Genomic DNA, 21,694 nt, shown 5'->3' on the forward strand with positions numbered 1-21,694 from the left:
ACATCATAACCCCTCACCAAACCCTTCAAGAATGGGGTCCATGTATACTCATACTGCATCTCTATAGCTTCGGAAGGCTATACTTACTTAACTGTCTTTATCTTTGAACTTGTCTAGAATCCTTAAACTTGTCAAACTGCTTCTTTCTGGAGTATCTTCATATGACATACCCTTTACCTATAATGCTTTCTCTCCAACTATTCCTCTCTTCACTAAAAACACTTCTTGCAGATGTCACTTGAAAATGTAGCTTCTCCCAGAAAACTTACCTTGGATATGAGTCATACTATACATAGTCACTCTGTCATCTTTCCTAATAACTTTTTGATTTTTATAACAATTTAAGAAGTTATTAATCAATTTTATAAACTAGAGACACCTAGAGAATGGACATCTAGAGTTCAGGGAATAACCAGACTAAATGGGGTTTGATATTTATGAAGTTTGTACTCACAATAAGACTGTTATACATAAGGATAAAAGGTGATAGTGCCCTATGTTTGGGGGTAATGAGATCTATAAAGCTAAGGAAATCAAACTTGTGAAGGAAATTTAGAGAAAATCTTTTTAGGTTTTCCTCCAAGGATTTGCAGAAGATTGTGAAAAAGAGACTTGGGAGCATAGACACGGAGACCCAGTGGTGTGATCCAGGCTTTCAAGTTACTCAATGGGAAGCCTCATGAAGGGGGTGGGGCCAAGTGTGAAGCAAAATTCTTAATTAAAAATTGAACATGAAAAGATGAATTCTGTCTGCAATAGAGGGAACGTAATTATAAAAGTCCTTTGTGGCTACAAGTAGTACAGAATTAAGACTTCCCAGGGAAGAGAAGCCTTATGCTAATCTCTTTGTGGTCCTGAAAAAAAAGGAGGAAGAAAAAAGATTAAGCCTCCTTGTGAAGATCATGTGATGACTTTCTGAACTCAGCCGGGGGCAAAATTTCCATAGAAACTTCTCTTCCTCCTCATCCAATTCTGTTCATTCTGTCTTTAAAAGGTTGCTTTGAGTCTCAAGGGAATGTACGGAAAAACCTTGATGTTTTTCTAAATGAGAAAATCAACTCCAGAAAGGGAAGAGAGTGGAGAGACTAACACTGCAACCTCACCAGGATAAAGACGAGCTTCCCAGAAGCCACTGCTAAGCACCAAACTGCTGCTGCTTCCATCAGAGCTTTCATTTTCTCCCACCTGTTCTTTAATTTGAAAGGATCATCCAGATTATAGTATAGGGAGGAAAAGGAAGGGAGAATCCCAAAGGAAAACTTGATTTGATTTGATTATTCTTATCTTCTCATTATTCAACTCACCTTATTTTAAATGACTTCTTTTTTTTAAGACTCCAAGTTTAATTTCCTGTAGTGGGGAAGGGTCTACCTGAATCAATGTTCCAAGCCCATTGATGAAACACAGCTCCTGATTTTGTTTTCTTGGGCCTCCCCTGGTGGTGCAGCGGTTGAGCACTGGGATGCGAAGATGCCCGCAGCCTCTGCAGCACTGGTTCGATCCCCGACCCCTGGCGAGGGCCCTACATGGCATGCAGACCTCTCCTGCCGCCCCCTGCTCCCCTCAGCAGTGTATTTTGTTGGTTTGCCTGTTCTGCTCCCTGCTCTGGCTTTGGTGAATCCTCTCACCCTCCAGCACATCTGGCCTGTACCCCAGTTCTTGTATAAATAAATAAATAAATCTTAAAAAGAAAAAAAAAAATACTGTAAAAAAAGAATAGAGATTCTTGACACTATTTTTTCCATTTTCAACTTCAAATCACCATTCATTTTATAGCCAACTAACTGAGATAATTTAGTTATGGCATTATCATTTTTAATATTTTCATACTATTTTTATTAAGGTATCAGTGGTTTACAATGCTGATTGTTTTACAGTACAGAATCTCCCCAATCATGCTCCGTTACCACACAAACCCACCACCAAAGCACCCACTGTCAGCCACCTCCACACATTTTGCTCTGTTCCCAATTTCTTCTTGCCCCACTCACTGCTCCTTCCCCTCTTATAGCCCCAGTTCTATAGTCAAATTTCTAGGATTTGTTATTAGCTTGGCTTACCCGGCCTTTTGTTTGGTTTCTCTACATCCCCATGCAAATGACTCCATGCAGATTTGTCTTTCTCCTTCAGAATTATTTCCCTTGGCATAACCCCCTCCAGTTCCATCTATATTGTTAGAAATGACAAAAGGACTTGGTAGAATATCAGTCTAATTTGGAATCTATCACAGATATAGACAAAAGTTTCATTTGCACTATCCATAAGACTGCGATTGGAATTCTTGTCTGAGGGGAAGCAAACTGGTTATTTTTTAATATAATTATTCTAACTGTAATGATCACACTATAAATGTTAAATAGTGTTCCTCACTTTAACATAGGACCAGTCCACTGTGGGATGCATGCCAAGTTCAGCCAAAAGAGAGTCATGTGCTTTTCAGAGGATGAAAGCTTAAGATAAAGAGTGTTTGAATCTGGAGGTGGGAGTGGTATTATATAGGTCTGAGCCAAAACATGTGATAGTCACTGTAGGGGTAGCTGGAAAGAAAATTGCGTGAGTCACTTAACCAGCTCCAACAGATCACGGAGCACTAGCAGAAGAATGCTGCTGGCGGTTCTACACCTTCTGCTGTGGAGCTTTCGGCCCTGCACAGGCCATTTCCCTCGTGCCTGTGCCTCCTCCAAGAACCTGATGGAGAAGGAATGCTGCCCGTTGTGGAGGGGCGATGGCAGTCCGTGCGGCCAGCTCTCAGGCAGGGGTTCCTGTCAGGATGTTGTTCTGTCCAATGCACCCCTTGGGCCACAATTCCCCTTCACAGGGGTGGATGACCGGGAAGCTTGGCCCTCTGTCTTCTATAATAGGACCTGCCAGTGTTTTGGCAACTTCATGGGATTCAACTGTGGAAACTGCAAGTTCGGCTTTTGGGGATCAAACTGCACAGAGAGGCGACTGTTGGTGCGAAGAAACATCTTTGATTTGAGTGTCCCAGAAAAGGACAAATTTCTTGCTTATCTCACTTTAGCCAAGCATACTACCAGCCCAGACTATGTCATTCCCACAGGCACATATGGACAAATGAATAATGGATCAACACCTATGTTTAGTGACATCAATATTTATGACCTCTTTGTCTGGATGCATTATTATGTGTCAAGGGATACCCTGCTGGGGGGATCTGAAATCTGGAAAGACATTGACTTTGCTCATGAAGCACCAGGTTTCCTGCCTTGGCATAGACTCTTCTTATTGCTGTGGGAACAAGAAATCCAGAATTTGACAGGGGATGAGAATTTCACTATTCCATACTGGGATTGGCGAGATGCAGAAAACTGTGATGTTTGTACAGATGAGTACATGGGAGGTCGCAACCAGGCGAACCCTAACCTACTTAGCCCAGCATCCATCTTCTCGTCCTGGCAGGTAAGATGAACATACAATATCAGAGCAAAAAGGAACCTTAGCAGTAGCCTCTTCAGATAGGTATTCTTAAATATCCTTCCCCATTTCTCTCTGCAAACATAGAAAATATTCCCTGTTAAGAGCTCTCAACAAACTTTATGCATTTTCTCCACAACATATTTCATAATTATAGTTATATAGACATCTGTGTGCTTACTTGTCTAGTTCTAATTTCCTATGATCTAATAAATATAGAATACTTAGTCCATAACTGTATCTCCCAGCACCTAGAATAGTGCCTGGTAAAAGATAAATGAATAGGCAATTGAATATTTAGATGACTAAATAATAAATAACTTAGGCTAGTGATAATAAGTAACTTAGGCTAGTGGTTCTGAAATTTTCTTTACAATAAAATTCATTTACTACACACAATAAAACTACAAATTATTCACCCTATTCCTGACCCATCAATCAGAATCTTTAAGGAAGGATTCTGGGATGAATCATTTATTCAGTGTCAGTGGTGATTATTATCACCACGAAAGCTTGTGAAATAATATATCAAATCTTCATTGTTAAAATATATGAGGATTCTGAGGCACAATTAGGTAAATAATGAAAATAACCTAATATTCATTGAGCATTCAGCTTATGGGTAGACCTATTCAAGGGTAGCCTTGTTTCATCTTCCTTATTTTAAAGATTAATTGAAACATTAAATTACAAAATCATTAGGTAACTTGCACAAGATCACAGAGCTAGAAAGTAGCAGATACAATGCTTGTTCTCAGGTAATCTGGCTGCATGACTACGCTATACTATTTCCAAGAACATGACTGCTATGATGTCTTTAGCTAAATGATCTGACCCATTCTGTCTCTCTTTTCAATAGACTACAGAAGAAAAAAACTTTCTTGTCTAAACATGAAAACATCAGAGGTGTTGTATAAAATAAAGGAGAATTATTTTGATATTTAATTTCAGTTTTACCTGAATTTTTCACACTGGCTAAGAGACAAAAAATAACCTGAGGGATATGTTTTTAATTATTTACCATATTAAAATCATATTGGAGGGAATGTTTCTCTGCCTGTATACTAGACATGTCTAATACAGCAATTTTGTCTAGCAATGCATTAAGGAACTCAGTACAATATTGAATGAGATAGGAATAATCTTCCATCTGTGCCTTGCACTCTGCAGTTTTGACAGGGGAATAACTTTCCCCTGTTACCTGTTCCTAGTAAGTTGACATAGCTTCTAAATGGAGCCTTCGGAGCTCGTTGAGAAATGCTCACTGTGTAACTTCTGGTGTCACTAATGTCAGTAATTATCACGAGTTAATATTTATGCAGGAAAAGCTAGGAAAATATACTTGAAAAAATCTATTTCAGTAAACCTCAGACCTCCTTTATCAATCTATAAATGCATATCTTTCATCAAGTGCTTATATCCTCCTTTGATGTTTAAATCCTGTTAAGCTTGGATATAGGAGTTTTGGTTTGTTGTAATGTTTTCTTAACTATTTTGCTTCAACTGACCCAGAGAGTCTGGGGAATTACTTAAAGTACAAATATTAAAGAGTTATAATAGCCAACTGAAGCCTAAGAAAAGTAATTGATATTTAATTACATAATATATATGCCACCTGATCATAACAAGAACTGTATTTGTATTTTTTCTAATCATTTATTAATTATTGAATAGATTTTTTTCCTTTTGATCATGGCCATTTTTATGTATAAAGTAGATTTTCTGGTCTAGTGGTAATCACTGGACTGAAAGGATTACAGCATTAGTCTCAATATTATTCCAGGATTAAACTGCTGTGCATTAATCTGTTAAACATAAAATTAGGAAAAAGGGTAGATGAATCCCTCTGAAGGAAAACAAGCAAACAACATTCTAAATAAGGAAGGTGAAATGAATTAACATTTGTGTCCACCAACCAAGCGGTTGATGCATTATAGGAGGTGACAGTCAATTCCAATGCTCTTGTACTGTTTCCATTCTATCCTGTCTCTCCTAAAAAAATAAGATCAGTTGTTTGTATTGTTTATGTTTAATAGTTTTCAGCCTCTAAATCACTTAGGGAGATAAAAATAAAATTATATGGGTTTACTCAATTATCTTCTACCACAAAAATGACATTCAGGGCATCTGCTGTGAAGTCCAGGCATTTTTACTTTTAAAAATTGATGTTATTCTCATGTGCCATCAACACTGAGAATCCCTGATTTAATTAATATGGAAATTACTTATGAATCTATTTCATTACAACTCAGAATCTATAATAAACATACCACTAGACCACTAATTCAAATGCATTCTTCTGACTTGAGCTCTGAAATAGAAAACTACAGTAGTTCATGTGATATGAGCTTCTAGATTCAGTAATTTCATTAATACCTTTCAAATTAGCAACATTGAAAGCTCCTTTGATGTAAAGCCTCCATTTTTTCTTAATTTCATATTTCTTCATAAAAATAGAAGTTTTAGAGATTCATAGTATGTATGAACTCTGAGTAAAAAAAAAAAAAAAAATCAAGGTATGTAGTTGACTGAGCCTCCCTGGTGGCTCAGGGGTTGAGACACAGCTTATAATGCTGTCCAGAGCCTCCACAGCCTCCGCAGCAGGAGTTCGATGCCCTCAATTGGCCAGGCAGCAACCCACATGGTGCAGCAGACCTCTCCTGACTTGCCGACTGCTCCCCTCAGCAGTGCATTTCAGTCAGTCTGCCTGTCCTACTCCCCGCTCTGTCTCTGGTGAATCCTCTCACCCCCCACAACTCTGGCCTGTACCATGCATAAATAAATAAATCTTTAAAAAAAAGGTATGTAGTGCACTGCCCTTTTATAACAGAAACATGCAGAGACCAAAGAACATAGGATTATTGGTCCAAGGACAAAGAATTGAAACTTAAAACCCACTATACTTCTGACTTCAATGCTATTTCAAGTCAACTATGGTATTCCCTAGTTATAAGCAACCACTTATGATCAGAAATAAACCACTGATTCAAGGACATGAAACCTAACTTGTCATAACTTGCTTAAAATCCAATTGCACAGATAGCTGGAACAGATATACTGAGGTAATCGTTTTAATTCAGGTTATAATGAAAACATTACATAAAACTTTAAGTGATCCCCCTTGTTTAATCAGGAGGAACTGTGTCTCACCACTTTGTGCGATCATTATACTTTGTCCAAATTTATATTACAACACTACTACATGGTATATGACATGGGTATTATAAATACAGGCTGAATTAAACAAAATTGAAAAGAAGACAAATGTTAGTTTCAGTATTAACATACCTTAAGAAAAAAAATACCGCATGGCCAGATATTCTAAAATATTTATGTGAGACAAGTAAAATCTACTGGCAAAGTTTTCTATTAAATAGAATTATATGTAAAAAAAGTTAGTTTTAGGGGTCTTCCTGGGGGTGATGGGGATAAGACACAGCACTGTGAAGCTGCCTGCAACCACTGCAGCAGGAGTTCGATACCGATCCAGGGATATACCCACATGGCACAACAGACCTCTCCTGTCTCGCCCCTGATCCCCTCAGCAGGGTATTTCAGTGAATCAGCCTGTTCTGCTCCCCACTCTGTCTCTGGTGGAATCCTCTCACTCTCTGCACTTCTGGCCTACACCCCAGCATATAAATAAGTAAATATATTTATATTAATTAATATAAATATATATGTATTTTTAAAGATTTATTTATTTATTTATACCAGCACTGGGTACAGTCAGAAGTGCGGGAGGGTGAGAGAATTAACCAGAGCCAGAGCGGGGAGCAGAGCAGGCAGAAGGACCGAAGCACACTGCTGAGGGGAGCAGCGGGCGGCAGGAGAGGTCTGCGCGCCAAGTGGGACCCTCCTCCGGTGGCCCGGGGAGCAGCCGGGAATCGAACCGGCATTACAGAGGCCCCGGGCAGCTTCGCAACCCAGCGCTCAACCGCTGCACCACCGGGGAAGCCCTAATAAAAATATATTAATTAATATAAATAATTAAATCTTTAAAGAGAAGGTAGTTTTTTTTTTTTTTTTTAAAGATTTATTTAATTATTTATACAAGAACCGGGGTACAGGCCAGATGCGCGGTTGGATGAGAGGATTCACCAGAGACAGAGCGGGCAACAGAACAGGCAGACTGATGAAATACACTGCTGAGGGGAGCAGCAGGGAGACAGGAGAGGTCTGCTGTGCTATGTGGGACCTTCGCCAGCCATCTGCAGTGGAGCCATTGCTGCAGAGGCTGCGGAGAACTTCACAGCGTGGTGTTCAACCGCCTGGGCCACCAGGGGAGGCCCAAAAAAAGGTAGTTTTAATGTTAATTTTATCTGTTTATATTCAGAATTCCTGTTTTATTTGTATTATTTATTTTTGTTCAAAGAAATTTTAAAGTGAAAGTATGTTTACCATAAATTTAAACAGTCATTTATGTTGGAGGTTGGAGTGCTTAATAACATTAAAGTACAAATAATGTTGCTCAATCCAATTAGATCCATATTATGCAAGCAACAGATAAGTTACTCATAAAAATAAAAGGTAAATCAAAGGAAGCTGTCATGATGGAGAAAAACGGAGAATATATTTCCTACATGATAGACACGTGTAAAATGCGACTGAGGAATTCACTCATCAGGTGAAAGGCACATGGCATGGAAGCAAACAGTGAGAAGAAAAATGTCACATTTTAGCAGTCATGGGTTTTAGGTAACCACGGAAACAGCTCGTTGAAATTACAGCTTCACTTTTTACTTTATGAAAAAGGTTCTGTGGAGTGTCTTGTGGTTTACTCTTATTTATTTATTTATTTTTTCAAGTAAAGAAAGCTCTGATGCTATAACGGAATCTTTGACCCTGAAAGTTTTTGTTGCTATTTCTTTAAATTTAGAACAACATCACCTCGGTTCACCTTATCCATTAGTAGATCTATTAGTCTGTTTTTTTTTTTTTTTTTTCAATAATTGTTATTACTATCGGGACATCCTTGTTTATTTTTCACATTATAAGGTTTTCCCCCTAGGGTTAGGTTGCCATAGTTTCACCACCACTCCAGCACCCACCTTCCTCACTGTTCCATTCTACTCTCCCCCCAACATGTTTTTCTAGGCTCCCCAGCTCTTGCTCTCCTCTGCTTTCCTGAATGTCTCAGATCTATTGTCTGCTCAAGGGTCCGTCTTGCATTTTGTCTCTGTCTGATCCTTTGTTTAGTTTCTTTATATAAGTGAACCATCCACTATTTATCTTTCTTTTTCTAACTCACTTCACTTAGAATAATCCCTTCCAGTTCCAGCCACGTTGCCACACATAGAGCATGAGCTTTTCTTTTTTTGTTTTCTGAGCAGAATTGTATTACGTACATAGATCACATTTTCTTGCTCTAGCCACCTGTTCTGGGGCTTTCGGTTGTTTCCATACTTGGGCTGTAATAGTGCTGCTGTGAACAGAGGAGCACAGGTTTCTCTGGATAAACACCCAGTAGTGAAATTGCTGCGTAATATGGTAGATCCATTTCTAGACTTTTGGGGACTCTCCGCATTTCTTCCCATAGGCGGTGGACCAGTCTGCATTGCCACCAGTGGTGCAATAGGGTTTCGTCACCAGCACTTGCTGTTTCTGATTCTTCTGATATGGGCCATTCCACAGGGGTGAGGTGGTATCTTATCGTGGTTTCGATCTGCATTTCCCTGATAGTGATAATGAACATTTTTTTCATATGACTGATGATTGTATGAATGTCTTAGGAGAAGTATCTTTTTAGCTCCTCTGTCCAATTTTTAGGTTAGATTGTTTTCTTTTTGTTGATTTGTATAACCTCTTTGTAGATCTTCAATATCAATACCTTATCAGTATATCTGTTTTGTTTGTTGGTTTATCTACTTTTCTTCATTTTACTTGGAATACTTGATATTTTTCATATGTCATAAGTCACCTGTTTTGAAATAAAAAGAACAAATTCCTCATCAAAAGACCTCTGCCATTTACCAGATGATACTAGACGAGTTATGAGGAATATTTGTACTTTGGTTTGTTGCCACAGAAAATAAATGGGGTGGGGGGGAACATGATATATGCTCGGTTTTGGTTTTAATGTAAATTTGAATGGCATAAAAATCAGAATAATGTAGCAGAAAGGGTATTTAATCTTTTGAGACCTATAGATAAAATTTTCACCAGATTGTTGATTAATTCTAAGATCATGGCAAATTATTTAACTATTTTGAGATTTTTTTGGATCTGATATTAGGTTATATTTTAAAGTGTTATTGTGTAGGGATTACTTTTTTTTTTAAGATTTATTCATTTATTTATACAAGATCCGGGGTATAGGCCAGATGCACGGGACAGTGAGAGAATTCACCAGAGACAGATTAGGGAACAGAACAGGCAGACTGACTGAAATACACTGCTGAGGGGAGCAGCGGGGGAGACAGAAGTGGTCTGCTTCGCCATTTGAGAGCCTCCCAGGCCGGCAGGGATCAAACACGTGCTGCAAAGGCTGCGGACAGCTTCACAGTGCTGCGCTCAACTGCCTGCGCCACCAGGGGAGGCCCTGTGTAGGGATTAAATGAAATACATTTATTTAAAATAACTAATTTTGTATCTGAAATAATCTTTGAGTCTGATATGTGGAAATTATTATTATATCTTTACATGATATATCTATGCTATTTGTTATAATAACGATTATTCAACCACAGTAACAGATTCAGGGTTAAAAATGCTTTTGGAGCATCCCTGGTGGCACAGAGGTTAAGTCTCAGGGCTATCCATCTATAGGCAGCCATGGGTACATGATCTTGATGCCAGCCAGGGAGCTACCCACACTGACTCGCCAACTGCTCCCCACAGCAGTGTATTTCAGTTGATCTGCCTATTCTGTTCCCCACTCTGTCTCTGGTGGATCCTCTCACCTTCCCACCTCTGGCCTACACCCCACAAACAGGTGTAGGCCATAAATAAATAAATAAATAAAATTGAATCTTTAAAAAATGCATGAATACTTCTATCCCAAATATATTTATATATATATATATGTGTGTGTGTGTGCGTGTATATATATATATATATATATATATATATATATATATATATATATATAGTTGTCATTGAGCAGACAGCCAAAGCATTTATATATTTATAAATAAATTTTATATAAACGCTTTGGCTGTCTGCCCAATGACAACTTAATGATAATTACAATAATTGCCTCATTAAACACTCTGTAACTGGCACTGCATGCTAAATGCTTTAGATATGTTAGATTATTTGATCCTTCCTAAAAAGTTATTGTAATCCCTACTGGCAGGTGATAAACCATGATACACAGAAAGGTGCCTTCCTGGTGGCACAAGGGGTTAAGTCTCAGCACTGTGAAGCAATCCACAGTCACAGCATCATGTGTTTGATCCCCAGCCAGGGAGTTAACCCACATGGCCCGCTGCTCCCCTCAGCAGTGTATTTCAGTCAATCTGCCTGTTCTGCTCCCCAATCTGTCTCTGGTGAGTCCTCTCACTGCCCCCCACACCTCAGTTCTACATCCCAGCTATTGTATGCATATATAAATAAAATAAATCTTTAATTAAAAAAAACCTTGATATTCAGAAAGCTTAAGTAATTTGTGCATGATTATATAACACATAGAGTCAATATTGGAAGACATGTCTTCCTGACTGCAATCTTTATGGTAATAACAACAGTATTTACAATTTTTACTACACTGCTTTTCCTCTTGTATCAAATATAATGATTTGGGATTAATATTTTTCATATTATTTCTAGAACCAGTTTAGATATTATCTTTGCAATATTACACCCAGTTATCTGAACATTTATTTGCTTGACTGTTGGAATTTCAGAAAAATAAAAATGTCAGAAATTCCATTCAAACCTCTAATTTAATGGAGTATTCTGCAGGAGTCTCTTACTCAGTAGAATCATTTAAAACTATCTGGATATGGTTTATTTTTCAAACAAAACTATCACCCCTATCCCTCCTTCTCCTCTTCCAATCAAGCATTTTTTGCCTCTGTCCTGATGAAAGGCAGGTTTTCTGCTTACAAGCAGATCTCCTGCTCACAAATACAGGGTCTGTGTCCATTTTCTTACAATTTTTCTTTTACCACTTTCACCCTCAATGGGCCTCTATCCTTCCTACCTTGGCAGAATCTGTCTCATTGGCATGAGTTCCGCCCCATTGCATCTTGCGGCAGGGTAAGGCTGAGGGCAGGGGTGGAAGCATCAAAGCATGGTGGAAAGTAATTAGACAAGGGCCTCTCACCTTTTTACCAAAACCCATAATACCATGGGCATGTCAATCTCTTGTATCCTCATTAATCAAATGGGAATAACAATATAATTCTAGTCTTCAGTAATTGATTTGTTTTTATTGCATTTGAACAGACGTATTTTTTTTTTTTTATGTCCACTATTAGGAAGGAAACAAACAAGCTAGCACACATTTTATTTTCGTGGTGCGAAGATTCAAACAAAAACAAACCCTAGAATTCTGACTGTATTTTTTTTTAAAGATTTACTTATTTATTTATATAAGCACTGGGTACAGTCAGAAGAACGGGGCGGGGGGGTTGTGTGTGTGTGAGAGAATTCGCCAGAGCCAGAGCAGGGAACAGAACAGGAAGACTGACGGAATGCACTGCTGAGGGGAGCAGAGGGAGAGACAGGAGAGGTCTGCCATGCCTTGTGGGACCCTCACCGGTGGCCGGGGATCGAACTGGCGCTGCAGAGGCTGTGGGCAGCTTCAGAGCCCAGCACTCAACTGCTGCACCCAGGGGAGGCTCTCTGACTGTAAAATTAAACCTACCAGTTGGAGAGTGGGAGGGAGAGAGAGGACAAATGGACTACAGTGGAGAAATATAGGTGCCCTGGTGGTGCGTGTGGTGTGTAACAGACCTCTGAAGAGATGTGATCCTAAACCTCTGGGTCATATACAGTATCCTAAACCTCTGGGTCATATATAGTATGGTAAAATGGGTATTTCTTAAAATACCCATTTAAGAAATATGAACACTTTAAGTTGTGAGCACTTACATGGATGGTATCAATCTAGTGGAGTGGAGGCTAAAATGTTGTAAACAGGAAGACAAAAAAAGTAATAATAAGTAAATTAATTATATAGCATGTTAGTGCCAAGTGCATGGATAAAGTAGAGTATTGTGGCACCAATAAATGCTTAACTACTAGCTATTATGAGGGAGAGGGGAGGGATGATCATGATTTATAACTTATGCCAATTTTGATAGTATAAATACTTCAACAAATATTCTAACAATGGTAGCTATGAAATTACCAATACCATGCTATCAGACATTTTAGAGCTGAGAACAGTTATACCTAGTCAGCTTTCATTTCGCTGGTATTAACTAGCTCCAAAAGTTCTACTACTAAAGTTCATGGAAGGTTATGTTTCATTGCTATCACAGCTACAGGCTGAGTTCAATCCCCAGCCATGGAGCTAACCTACAATGGCAAAACAGACTCTCTACTTTCTCTTGTTGCTCCTCTCAGCAGTCCACTTCAGTAGATCTGCCTGCTCTGCTCCTCACTCTGTCTCTGGTGAATTCTTTCACCCCTCCTACCTCTGGCCTATACCCCAGTTCTTCTACACAAAAAATTATAGTTCATGGGTGGATATTACATTGAATAAATATTATTAAGGCCTCAATGTAGCAATAAAATATATCAGATTAACTTATGCATATATTTAAGGGAGGAATGGTCCACACAGTGAAACAGCCTGTGCAAGAACATGGTGCAGAAGAATGTTTGGTGAGGTCTGGTAATAAGAAAGCCATAGAAAAATGAGGAAGAAAGAAAGTAGTACATATAAGGGTTGCATCACTCAGGATTCCTGCATAAAATAGATGACATACTCAAGTTGATTTGTATTAGGAGAGTTTATTTACAGTTAGACCAGGGTTTAGGAAAACTAACAGAGATATTACAACGCCCAGAGACTGGCAATAGCAATCACTGCCTCTGGACATAAAGGCTAAGAAGAGAAACAGGTTCTTGGACCATGAAGCAAATTGTTAAATTGTGAGGGTCATTTGACAGAGGTTCTTAGCAGAGGAACGGAGGTGATCCAAATTGGCTGAACAGAAGAACCTCTGGGGACCCCTTCACTGTCCTCTGAAGCCCCCATTAGCAGAATGGTAGGTGCCACCATTAACAGAAGCCTAAGCTCAAGGGAGCACTTGTTATAATCCTAAAATTCATCTTTCCAGTGCACGGATATAAGTAAAGAAGGATGAAGATTGAGTAATGGGACAAAACAAAAAAATATCCAGCACAAGGTCAGAGAGGATGCTCTATCAGAAGTAATTTGAGGTGGGGGTTAGAGTATAATAACTTTGACTTTTACTCTGTAAGAAGTTACTAACATTATTTCTAAGTAAAATGCCAAGAAGCTCCAACCCACAGGAGGGACCTACATTCCTACATGCTACCACATCAGGAACTTGGAGTCTATATTGAATGTGTCTCCTATGGATTCATCAAAGTTACCCATTAGTTGATTTTTCTCTGTCTCTTCCTTTCTTTTTACTAGGTTCCAATATTTGATCTTGTCAATATTCCCTGGATTCAAATCAGTGAGTTCCTCTTCACATGATTGTGCCTGACTACCAAATTCTCCTCTGTTTTGCTCTAGCCCACTACTTTGTCTTAGAATATGGAATCTTTAGCATGAACAATCTACAAATCAAGCAAAATTTTATGTTATTAATATGGTTTGCTTCTTAGAGCATCTCAGTAATGTTTATTAAACTAAACAAGACAAACAAACATGCTCTCTATGGACAGAATGAGAATAGAATCAAATGATAAAGAAAGCTAAGAACACTGTCTACTACACAATTAAATAACTTGCTCCGGTTTTTGCCATTTGATAATTTTTTAATTAATATATGTTGCTTTATTTTAATACAGATTTCTCCCACAAGTCATTATCTATCTCAGGAGTCTGACTTATATTTAAAAGAGCAATGTCTAAAGACACATCTCTGTTCCCTTGATGTTTGACCTGAATATCACTGTATTTTATATTAAATCAAAGGAATCTCATGTCTTGAGCTAGCTCCAAACTAGTTACAGTAATGGAACACAGTTCAATGTTTTAATCTAGAACCTGATTAACAATTTTCAATATTGAAATTTGATGAAATTTTTGATCAGGGTCTCAACTCTGCCAATCATTCGTGTATCACCTGGGAAAAATTATGTACCGTTTTGGAGCCTCACTTCCCTCAGATGTGAAGATGAAAATCATTTCTGTGTGTTTTAAATTAAACAATGAATTTACCATTTTTTCTACTTTATCTAATAAAATATGGGGAAATGTCATTTTTTAATTTAAAGATTTATTTATTTATTTATTTATTTATTTATTTATTTATTTTTATACAAGAGCTGGGGTAAAGGCCAGAGGCACGGGAGGGTGAGAGAATTCACTAGAGACAGAGCAGTGAGCAGAACAGGCAGATGGACCAAAGACATTGCTGAGGGGAGCAGCGGGAGACAGGAGAGGTCTGCTGTGCCATGTATCTCCCTGGCCGAACAGGAATCGAACCTGCATGGCAGAGGCTACAGACAGTGTCACAGTGCTGCGCTCAACCCACTGTGCCACTGGGGAGGCCCAGGAAATGTCATTTTTAATATGATTATTCTACCAAGAGAATCACATTGGTTCTAGCTAAATTAAATCTGGAAAACTGCTATTTTGCACATTAAAACAATAGACATTAATCATGTGGTATTTTCTGACCAAAAAAAGACAACGTGAAATCATTCATTACCCTTGAAATTCTCAACATCATGTGGATTTTCAACATTGATTAGCATTAATAGTTACTTTTTAGTGAGTTATTACTAGTGATGGTGTCACGACAATCTAAACAGATGTCTGTGTAGTGCTTACCAGTATAATGGAAATTTAACAATATTTGTGGAATTAATTTTCTCATCAAACAGCACTTCACATCAATTATCCCAACAGTTAATATTATCTCCATTTGATAAATGAAGCTAAGGAATTAACTTCATTTCTTACCCATTACTGCAAAACTAGAACTCTTTTTTAGGTTCTAACTTTTATTTATTTATTTTTTTCTGTAACTCTCAGGAGTGGCTTCCTTCAACAATTTACTTTGAAAATGTTAATGACCTGATGATTAGAAATCCAAATACAGGTATCTGGAACACCACATTTCTTTCTTCCTCTCTTTGACACAGAAGTGGAGGCAAGTCTTTAACATAAAGGTGTTTTGTACAGATCATCTGTAGCCGATCGGAGGAGTACAACAGCCTGCAGACTGTGTGTGATGGAACTCCTGAGGGACCATTACTGCGTAATCCTGGAAACCATGACAAAGCCAGGACGCCAAGACTCCCCTCCTCAGCTGATGTGGAATTTTGCCTGAGTTTGAACGAGTATGAATCTGGTTCCATGGATAAAGCTGCCAATTTCAGCTTTAGAAACACATTGGAAGGTAATCCTTTCTATCACTTTATTTTTTTTTTTTATTAATTCATGTTTATGGACCTCATCAAAAACCTTGGACTCAGAACTGTTTGCAAATTCAGAATTTTCTGGGCCTTCCCTGGTGGTGCAGCAGTTGAGCACTGGGCTGTGAAGCTGTCTGCAGCCTCTGCAGCGCCGGTTCAATCCTGGCGGGCCAGGGAGATACCCACATGGCGCAGCAGACCTCTCCTGTCTCGCCTGCTGCTCCTCTCAGCAGTGTATTTCGTCAGTCTGCCTGTTCTGTTCCCCACTCTGGCTCTGGTAGATTCTCTCACCCTCCTGCACTTTTGACTATACCCAATGTTTGTATAAATAAATAAATAAATCTTTAAAAAAAAATTCAGAATTTCCTGAGTTAGGTAAGGGCCTGTGTGGATATATGTCTAAAAGCCCTAGCAGAGCTGGGCAGCATGTATAATACATATAATATGTACAACGTATTATGACTATTCACAAAATGTATGGGCCTACCTACCATGGCAATGAATAAAAACAGCAGGCAGCTTACTGGTGAGTAAGCTGAAAGATATAGACACCAAACAAAAGAATACCATTTCAGAGCTTTTTGTATCATTCCATGGGATTATAGAGCAGTACGGATCTAAGCATATTTTCCCAAGTGTTAGTATTTTTCCTCTAGTTAAAAAAATTCTAGACACTAAACTCTTTGAAGTGAGTTCACTCCCTTAACTAGAATTAAAATAAAATTTGTGTTAATGTCCCTGTATCGTTGAAGATTTCTGTGCATCATTGATATTCCTTCTCTAGCATCACCTAAATTCTATTCACTTCTACAAAGCTCACAATCTTGCTTGCATCCCCCCTGCTACCATCTTGTTAATTCATTCCTGCTCAAAGCTGTCCTGGTAGTGAAACCCACACCTTTCACCTCTTGCATAGAGGTGAAACAATGTTGCAAACAAACAAATAAAAACAAACAGCATTCATTCAAGGCATAGGTTTAACAGGAGTTTGAACAAGCTTGGGGGTCTAACTTGTGGCAAGGCAGACAAATAAAAATATAGCACTGCACATTCTATCTCCTAAAATATCTTTGAACCCTGCTATGTCGAACACCTTTTCCACTTTCTCTATTTCTCCTATTTGTTTTCTTGTCATTGCAGTTGTTGCTTTATCATTTAACTTCCGTTGTGGAACTATACAGAATTTTAGTCTCTTTCGTTTACCTGAATCTCTATGATCCATCACTATAGGGCCTTGCTCTCTCCAAGTGGCAATTTATTTTTTTCTAATTTTTTAAAATATTTATTTATTCATGCTTACAAGAGCTGGGGTGCAGGCCAGAGTTGTGGGATGTAAGATGATTCACCAGAGACAGAATGGGGAACAGAACAGGCAGACTGACTGAAATACACTGCTGAGGGGAGCAGCGGGCGAGACAGAAGAGGTCTGCCGTGCCACATGGGTTGCTCCCTGGCTGGCCAGCGATTGAACTCGTGCTGCAGAGGCTGTGGATTGCTTCATACTGCCGTGCTTAACTCCTTGCGCCACTAGGGAGGACCCCCAAGTGGCAATTTAAACAGAGTATCACCCTATAGAAGAAACCTGGTCCTAGTTGTTAAAAATAAGAATTATGCTTATCCTTTATCCTCCTAACAGTAATATTGTGATTAACCTTTTCAAGCAATCACTTTGTGCAAGACATTAAGCCAAACTTATCTCACTTAATTCTTATAACTGCCTCTGAGGAAGACAAAATCATCATTCCCAGTTTATTTTTTTTAAAGATTTATTTATTTATTTTACACAACAGCTGGGGCACAGGTCAGAAGTGCGGGAGGATGAGATAATTCACCAGAGCCAGAGTGGGGAGCAGAACAGGCAGACAGACGAAGACACTGCTGAGGGGAGTAGCAGACGCGACAGGAGAGGTCCGCCAAGCTACATGGGGTTCTCCCTGGCTGGCAGGGAATCGAACCGGTGCTGAGGACACCCTCGCAGCGCGGTGCTCAACTGCTGCGCCACCAGGGAGGCCCCATTCCCAGTTTAGAGAGAGGAAACAATATTAGAGAGCACCGTGATTTTGCTATCACTGCTCATTCAGTAAATGGAGGAACCAAAGTCATTTGTGTATTTCTCCAGTTCTAAAATCCAAGAGTCATTTCAATTGTTGTCTGACTACTCAGACTGGGTTGAGAGTTGATGAAGGTGTACAACATGACACTGGCTCTTCAACAATGTAATACAATAAATTCACAATGCCCAGGGATTTCAGAGCCTGCCTGCTGGGTCAAAGGTTCACCCAGCATTTGGCAGTCACCATCTGGGAGTTTGGGTGTCCCATCAGACTCTGCAGAAGTTAGCAGAGAACTCCAAATACTGACTTATTTGCAAAGTGTGGTTTCATCCTTAAGGAACTGCAGTAATTTACATATTTTTCAGGCAAATTTTCTAGCAGTGAGTAAGAAAGTATGACAGTCGTTGTTAAGGAACATGGGCTGGTTTCAAAATAAGGAAATAGACTTTCAGTTGTCTGGTCCTCAACAAAGAAACATGGCTTACATTGCTGTAGCGGCTGGAAGTCACAGAGCAGGTTTTCTAAGATCTGAGCAGACCAGACCCGTAAAGGAGAGCCCTGTAGCCCTCGGTGGTTTCTCCAGCTTTTATTGAGCTTTACAAGTAGTGCAGCAACCAGGTACACAGCAGGCAGAGGTGCGGGGGCCGAGGGTGTGGAGGGGTGGGGTGGTGGAGGTGGCAGGAGACCAGCAGGCCTCCAAGCCCCCAGCAAGTCTTCACTGTGGGTTTCTTTCTTTCCTCTCTCTCCTGCATCTGCTTCTCTTGATGAATATACCAATACTGAGCCATGGCCCACAGAAGTAAACAACACGGCTTACAACAATGCAACAATTGTGGGTGCCCCATCAGGCAGGGCAATCCTAATGGTGGGAGGGCAGAAAAGCCTGGAAACCATTTACCCTACAGTTAGGAACTTCAAATTGCACCTAACTCACCACTTAGCTTATCTGCCGCTGCTGTATGAAGCCCATGGGCTGGAAAAAAAAAAATCTTAGAAAACATTGAAACATTATTCTCAACTGCCATAAGGATTTTGCTTAGAATGGGCTTATTTTTAATTTTTTTCATAAAATTTTAATTAAGCTCACAGAAAAATTGAAATAAAAACAGAGTTAATACATACATGCCCTTTATCTACATTCACGTACTGCTTATATGTTATTTTGTTTGCTTTCTCTCTCCCAACCCCAACCACTTGAAAGTTAGTTGCACACAGCAGAATCCCTTACCCTGGATATTTCAGTGTGTGTTTCCTAAGAATAAGTCTCTTAAATAATCAAACAAGTTTCAACTTTAATAATTTCGATATTGATATAATATTATAATGTAATCTACTGTTTCTATTCCAATTTTCTCAATAAACCTAAATATCTTTATGGCGTATTTCCTCTTTGTAACATGGTCCAGTCTAGAGTCAGGTGCCATTTAGTTGTTATGTCCCATTTGTCTTTAATCACAAGTATCTCACAGCCATTTTTTATGATATTGATGTTTTTAAAATATAATGTTCCCTATTTGGGGTTTGACTGATATTTCCTGATGCTGGATTCAGTGAATGCTTTCTTAGTCACAATTCTGCAAAGTGATTTTGTATCTTTCTAACAGGGTATCACATCTAGAGATACATGATGATCTTTGTCTCGTATTTATGATATTAATTTGGTCACCTATTTCAAGTGTCGTTCAGCTTCCCCAATGTATAGTTATTTCCATTCCCCTTACAGTTAATGAGTTGGCTACATGCAGAATTAAAAAAAAATACTCTGTGGCTATCTTTCTTTCTTCTGAGTTAGCACCCATGCCTAGTTAGAGTGATGACTTCCAACTTCTACACTCCCTTTCATTTACTGGCCAGCTCTAAGGATTGAACTGTAAAAAATCCTCTATACTCACTCTTCCTGCTCCTCTCTCTTACTATCTATACATACCTTCCTATCATGTTTTATTAACATTCAATATTTCATTGCTTTATTTTCTTTATATTCTAATTTTTCAGTCTAAATTTGATTGATTTATTCTTTATTTTTATTTTTTAAATTTTTAAATTTTATATTTTTTACATCATTTTTCATTTTTGCACAATGTATGCATTTTTGTCTGGGTTATAGTCCCCATACAATTCCCACCACCCTTGCTTTGATCATACTCCCTCCCTCCCCGCCGCCGTAGTGTTTCTCTGGTTTATAGTTGCTTGTTGTTTTTGATTTTTACTTTATTATAATTCATTTTTTCCTGGTCTCTTATTTAGGTTTTCTGAATTTCTGCTTATTTTAATTTTTCAGTTACATTTTCGCTCTTTATATGAGCACATGTTCTGCATACCCTTCACCAAACAATTCTGGCTCCTTCACATCCTCCCTTCCTCCTCCCAAGCCCTCTAATTCCTTTGAAATTCTTCATTGAGTTTGAGATTAATTTCTGTATCCTGCCATATATTTATTTGTTATTTATATTCCATAGGTAAATTAAACCATCCAATATCTATTTTCAAATTCTTACTTACTTCATTTAACATATTCACCTCGAAGCCCAACCATTTTGTCCCCAAAGCCACTATTTCGTCCTTTTTTGTAACAGTGTGGTATCCCATTGAGTATAATTCCAAAATTTTGTTGTCCATTTATCTGTTGAAGAACATTTTGGTTGGTTCCATGACTTGGGAATTGTAGACAATGCTGCTATGTACAGAAATACATAAAAGTTTTTGTATTAGAGTTTTCATATTTTTTAAATAAATACCTGATGGAGGTATTGCTGTATCATATGGAATTTCCATTTTAATTTTCTTAAGAAATCTCCAACCCATTTTTCTGAAGATTACAACGTGTATTCCAACCAACAGTGAATGGCTAATTTGATTTCACCACAACTTCACCAACATTTGTTGATTTCCTTCCTTTTTTGTTTTTCAGTATGGGCCATTTTTGCAGGGGTCAGGAGATATTTCATTGAGATGTTAGTTTGCATTTCACTTATGACAAATTATATTGGATAATTTTTTATATGTCTATAGGCCATCTTCCTTTAAAAACTGTCTGTTTAGGTCTTTTCCCTTATTTTTATGGATTGCCTGTTATCTTCATGTTGGATTGAGTAAGAACTTTGTCAGTTTTAGAGATTAACCCCTTGTCAGATGTGTGATGTGCAAATATTTTTTTTCCATTCGGTAGGTTGCCTTTTTGTTTCTCTTATGATTTATATTCAAGTATAAATCCTTTTAATTTGATGTAGCCCCACTTGTTTACATTTGATTTTCTTTCCTTGCCATTGGGGTTAATACCCAAATACATGTTTGCAGTGGATATCCTGCAGTGTGTCTCTTATGTTTTCTGTCAAGTAATGTACAGTTTTATTTCTTATATTCAGATTTTTAATCCACTTTTAGTTAGTTTTATGGAGTTAAGTATGAAGTTGGTTTCTTTCTTTTTTCTTTTTTTTTTTTTTTTTTTTTTTGGCATGCAGCTACCCATGTTTTCTAACACCATTTACTAAAGAGGCTATCTTTTCTCCTCTGTGGTCTTATATATGTGCTCTTAATTGACCAAGATTAGCTATTTGCATTGGTTTATTGCTGAGCTTTCTATTGTATTTCATTGGCCTGAATTTTTTTTTTTGTTCCAGTACCAGACTGTTTTGATTACAGTTGCAGTGTATTGAAGTTTGAAGTCAGGAAGCATGATACCTCCATTTTTC

General features: G+C 38.4%; 1 protein-coding gene across 1 annotated transcript in view; it reads left to right on the forward strand.

The window, feature by feature from the left end:
• Positions 1 to 2,317: 2,317 nt before the first annotated feature.
• TYR (tyrosinase) overlaps positions 2,318 to 21,694 on the forward strand; it is an 82,830-nt gene continuing 63,453 nt past the window's right edge. Inside the window, exons 1-2 of the mRNA XM_037521808.1 lie at positions 2,318 to 3,420; positions 15,716 to 15,932. Coding sequence (XP_037377705.1) covers positions 2,602 to 3,420; positions 15,716 to 15,932 — 1,036 coding nt within the window. The 5' untranslated portion in view covers positions 2,318 to 2,601. The remainder of the gene's footprint in view (positions 3,421 to 15,715; positions 15,933 to 21,694) is intronic.

Source organism: Talpa occidentalis, unplaced genomic scaffold (genome assembly GCF_014898055.3).
Source record: "Talpa occidentalis isolate TD23 unplaced genomic scaffold, MPIMG_talOcc4v2.1 talOcc4.3, whole genome shotgun sequence".
Classification (NCBI taxonomy): domain Eukaryota; kingdom Metazoa; phylum Chordata; class Mammalia; order Eulipotyphla; family Talpidae; genus Talpa; species Talpa occidentalis.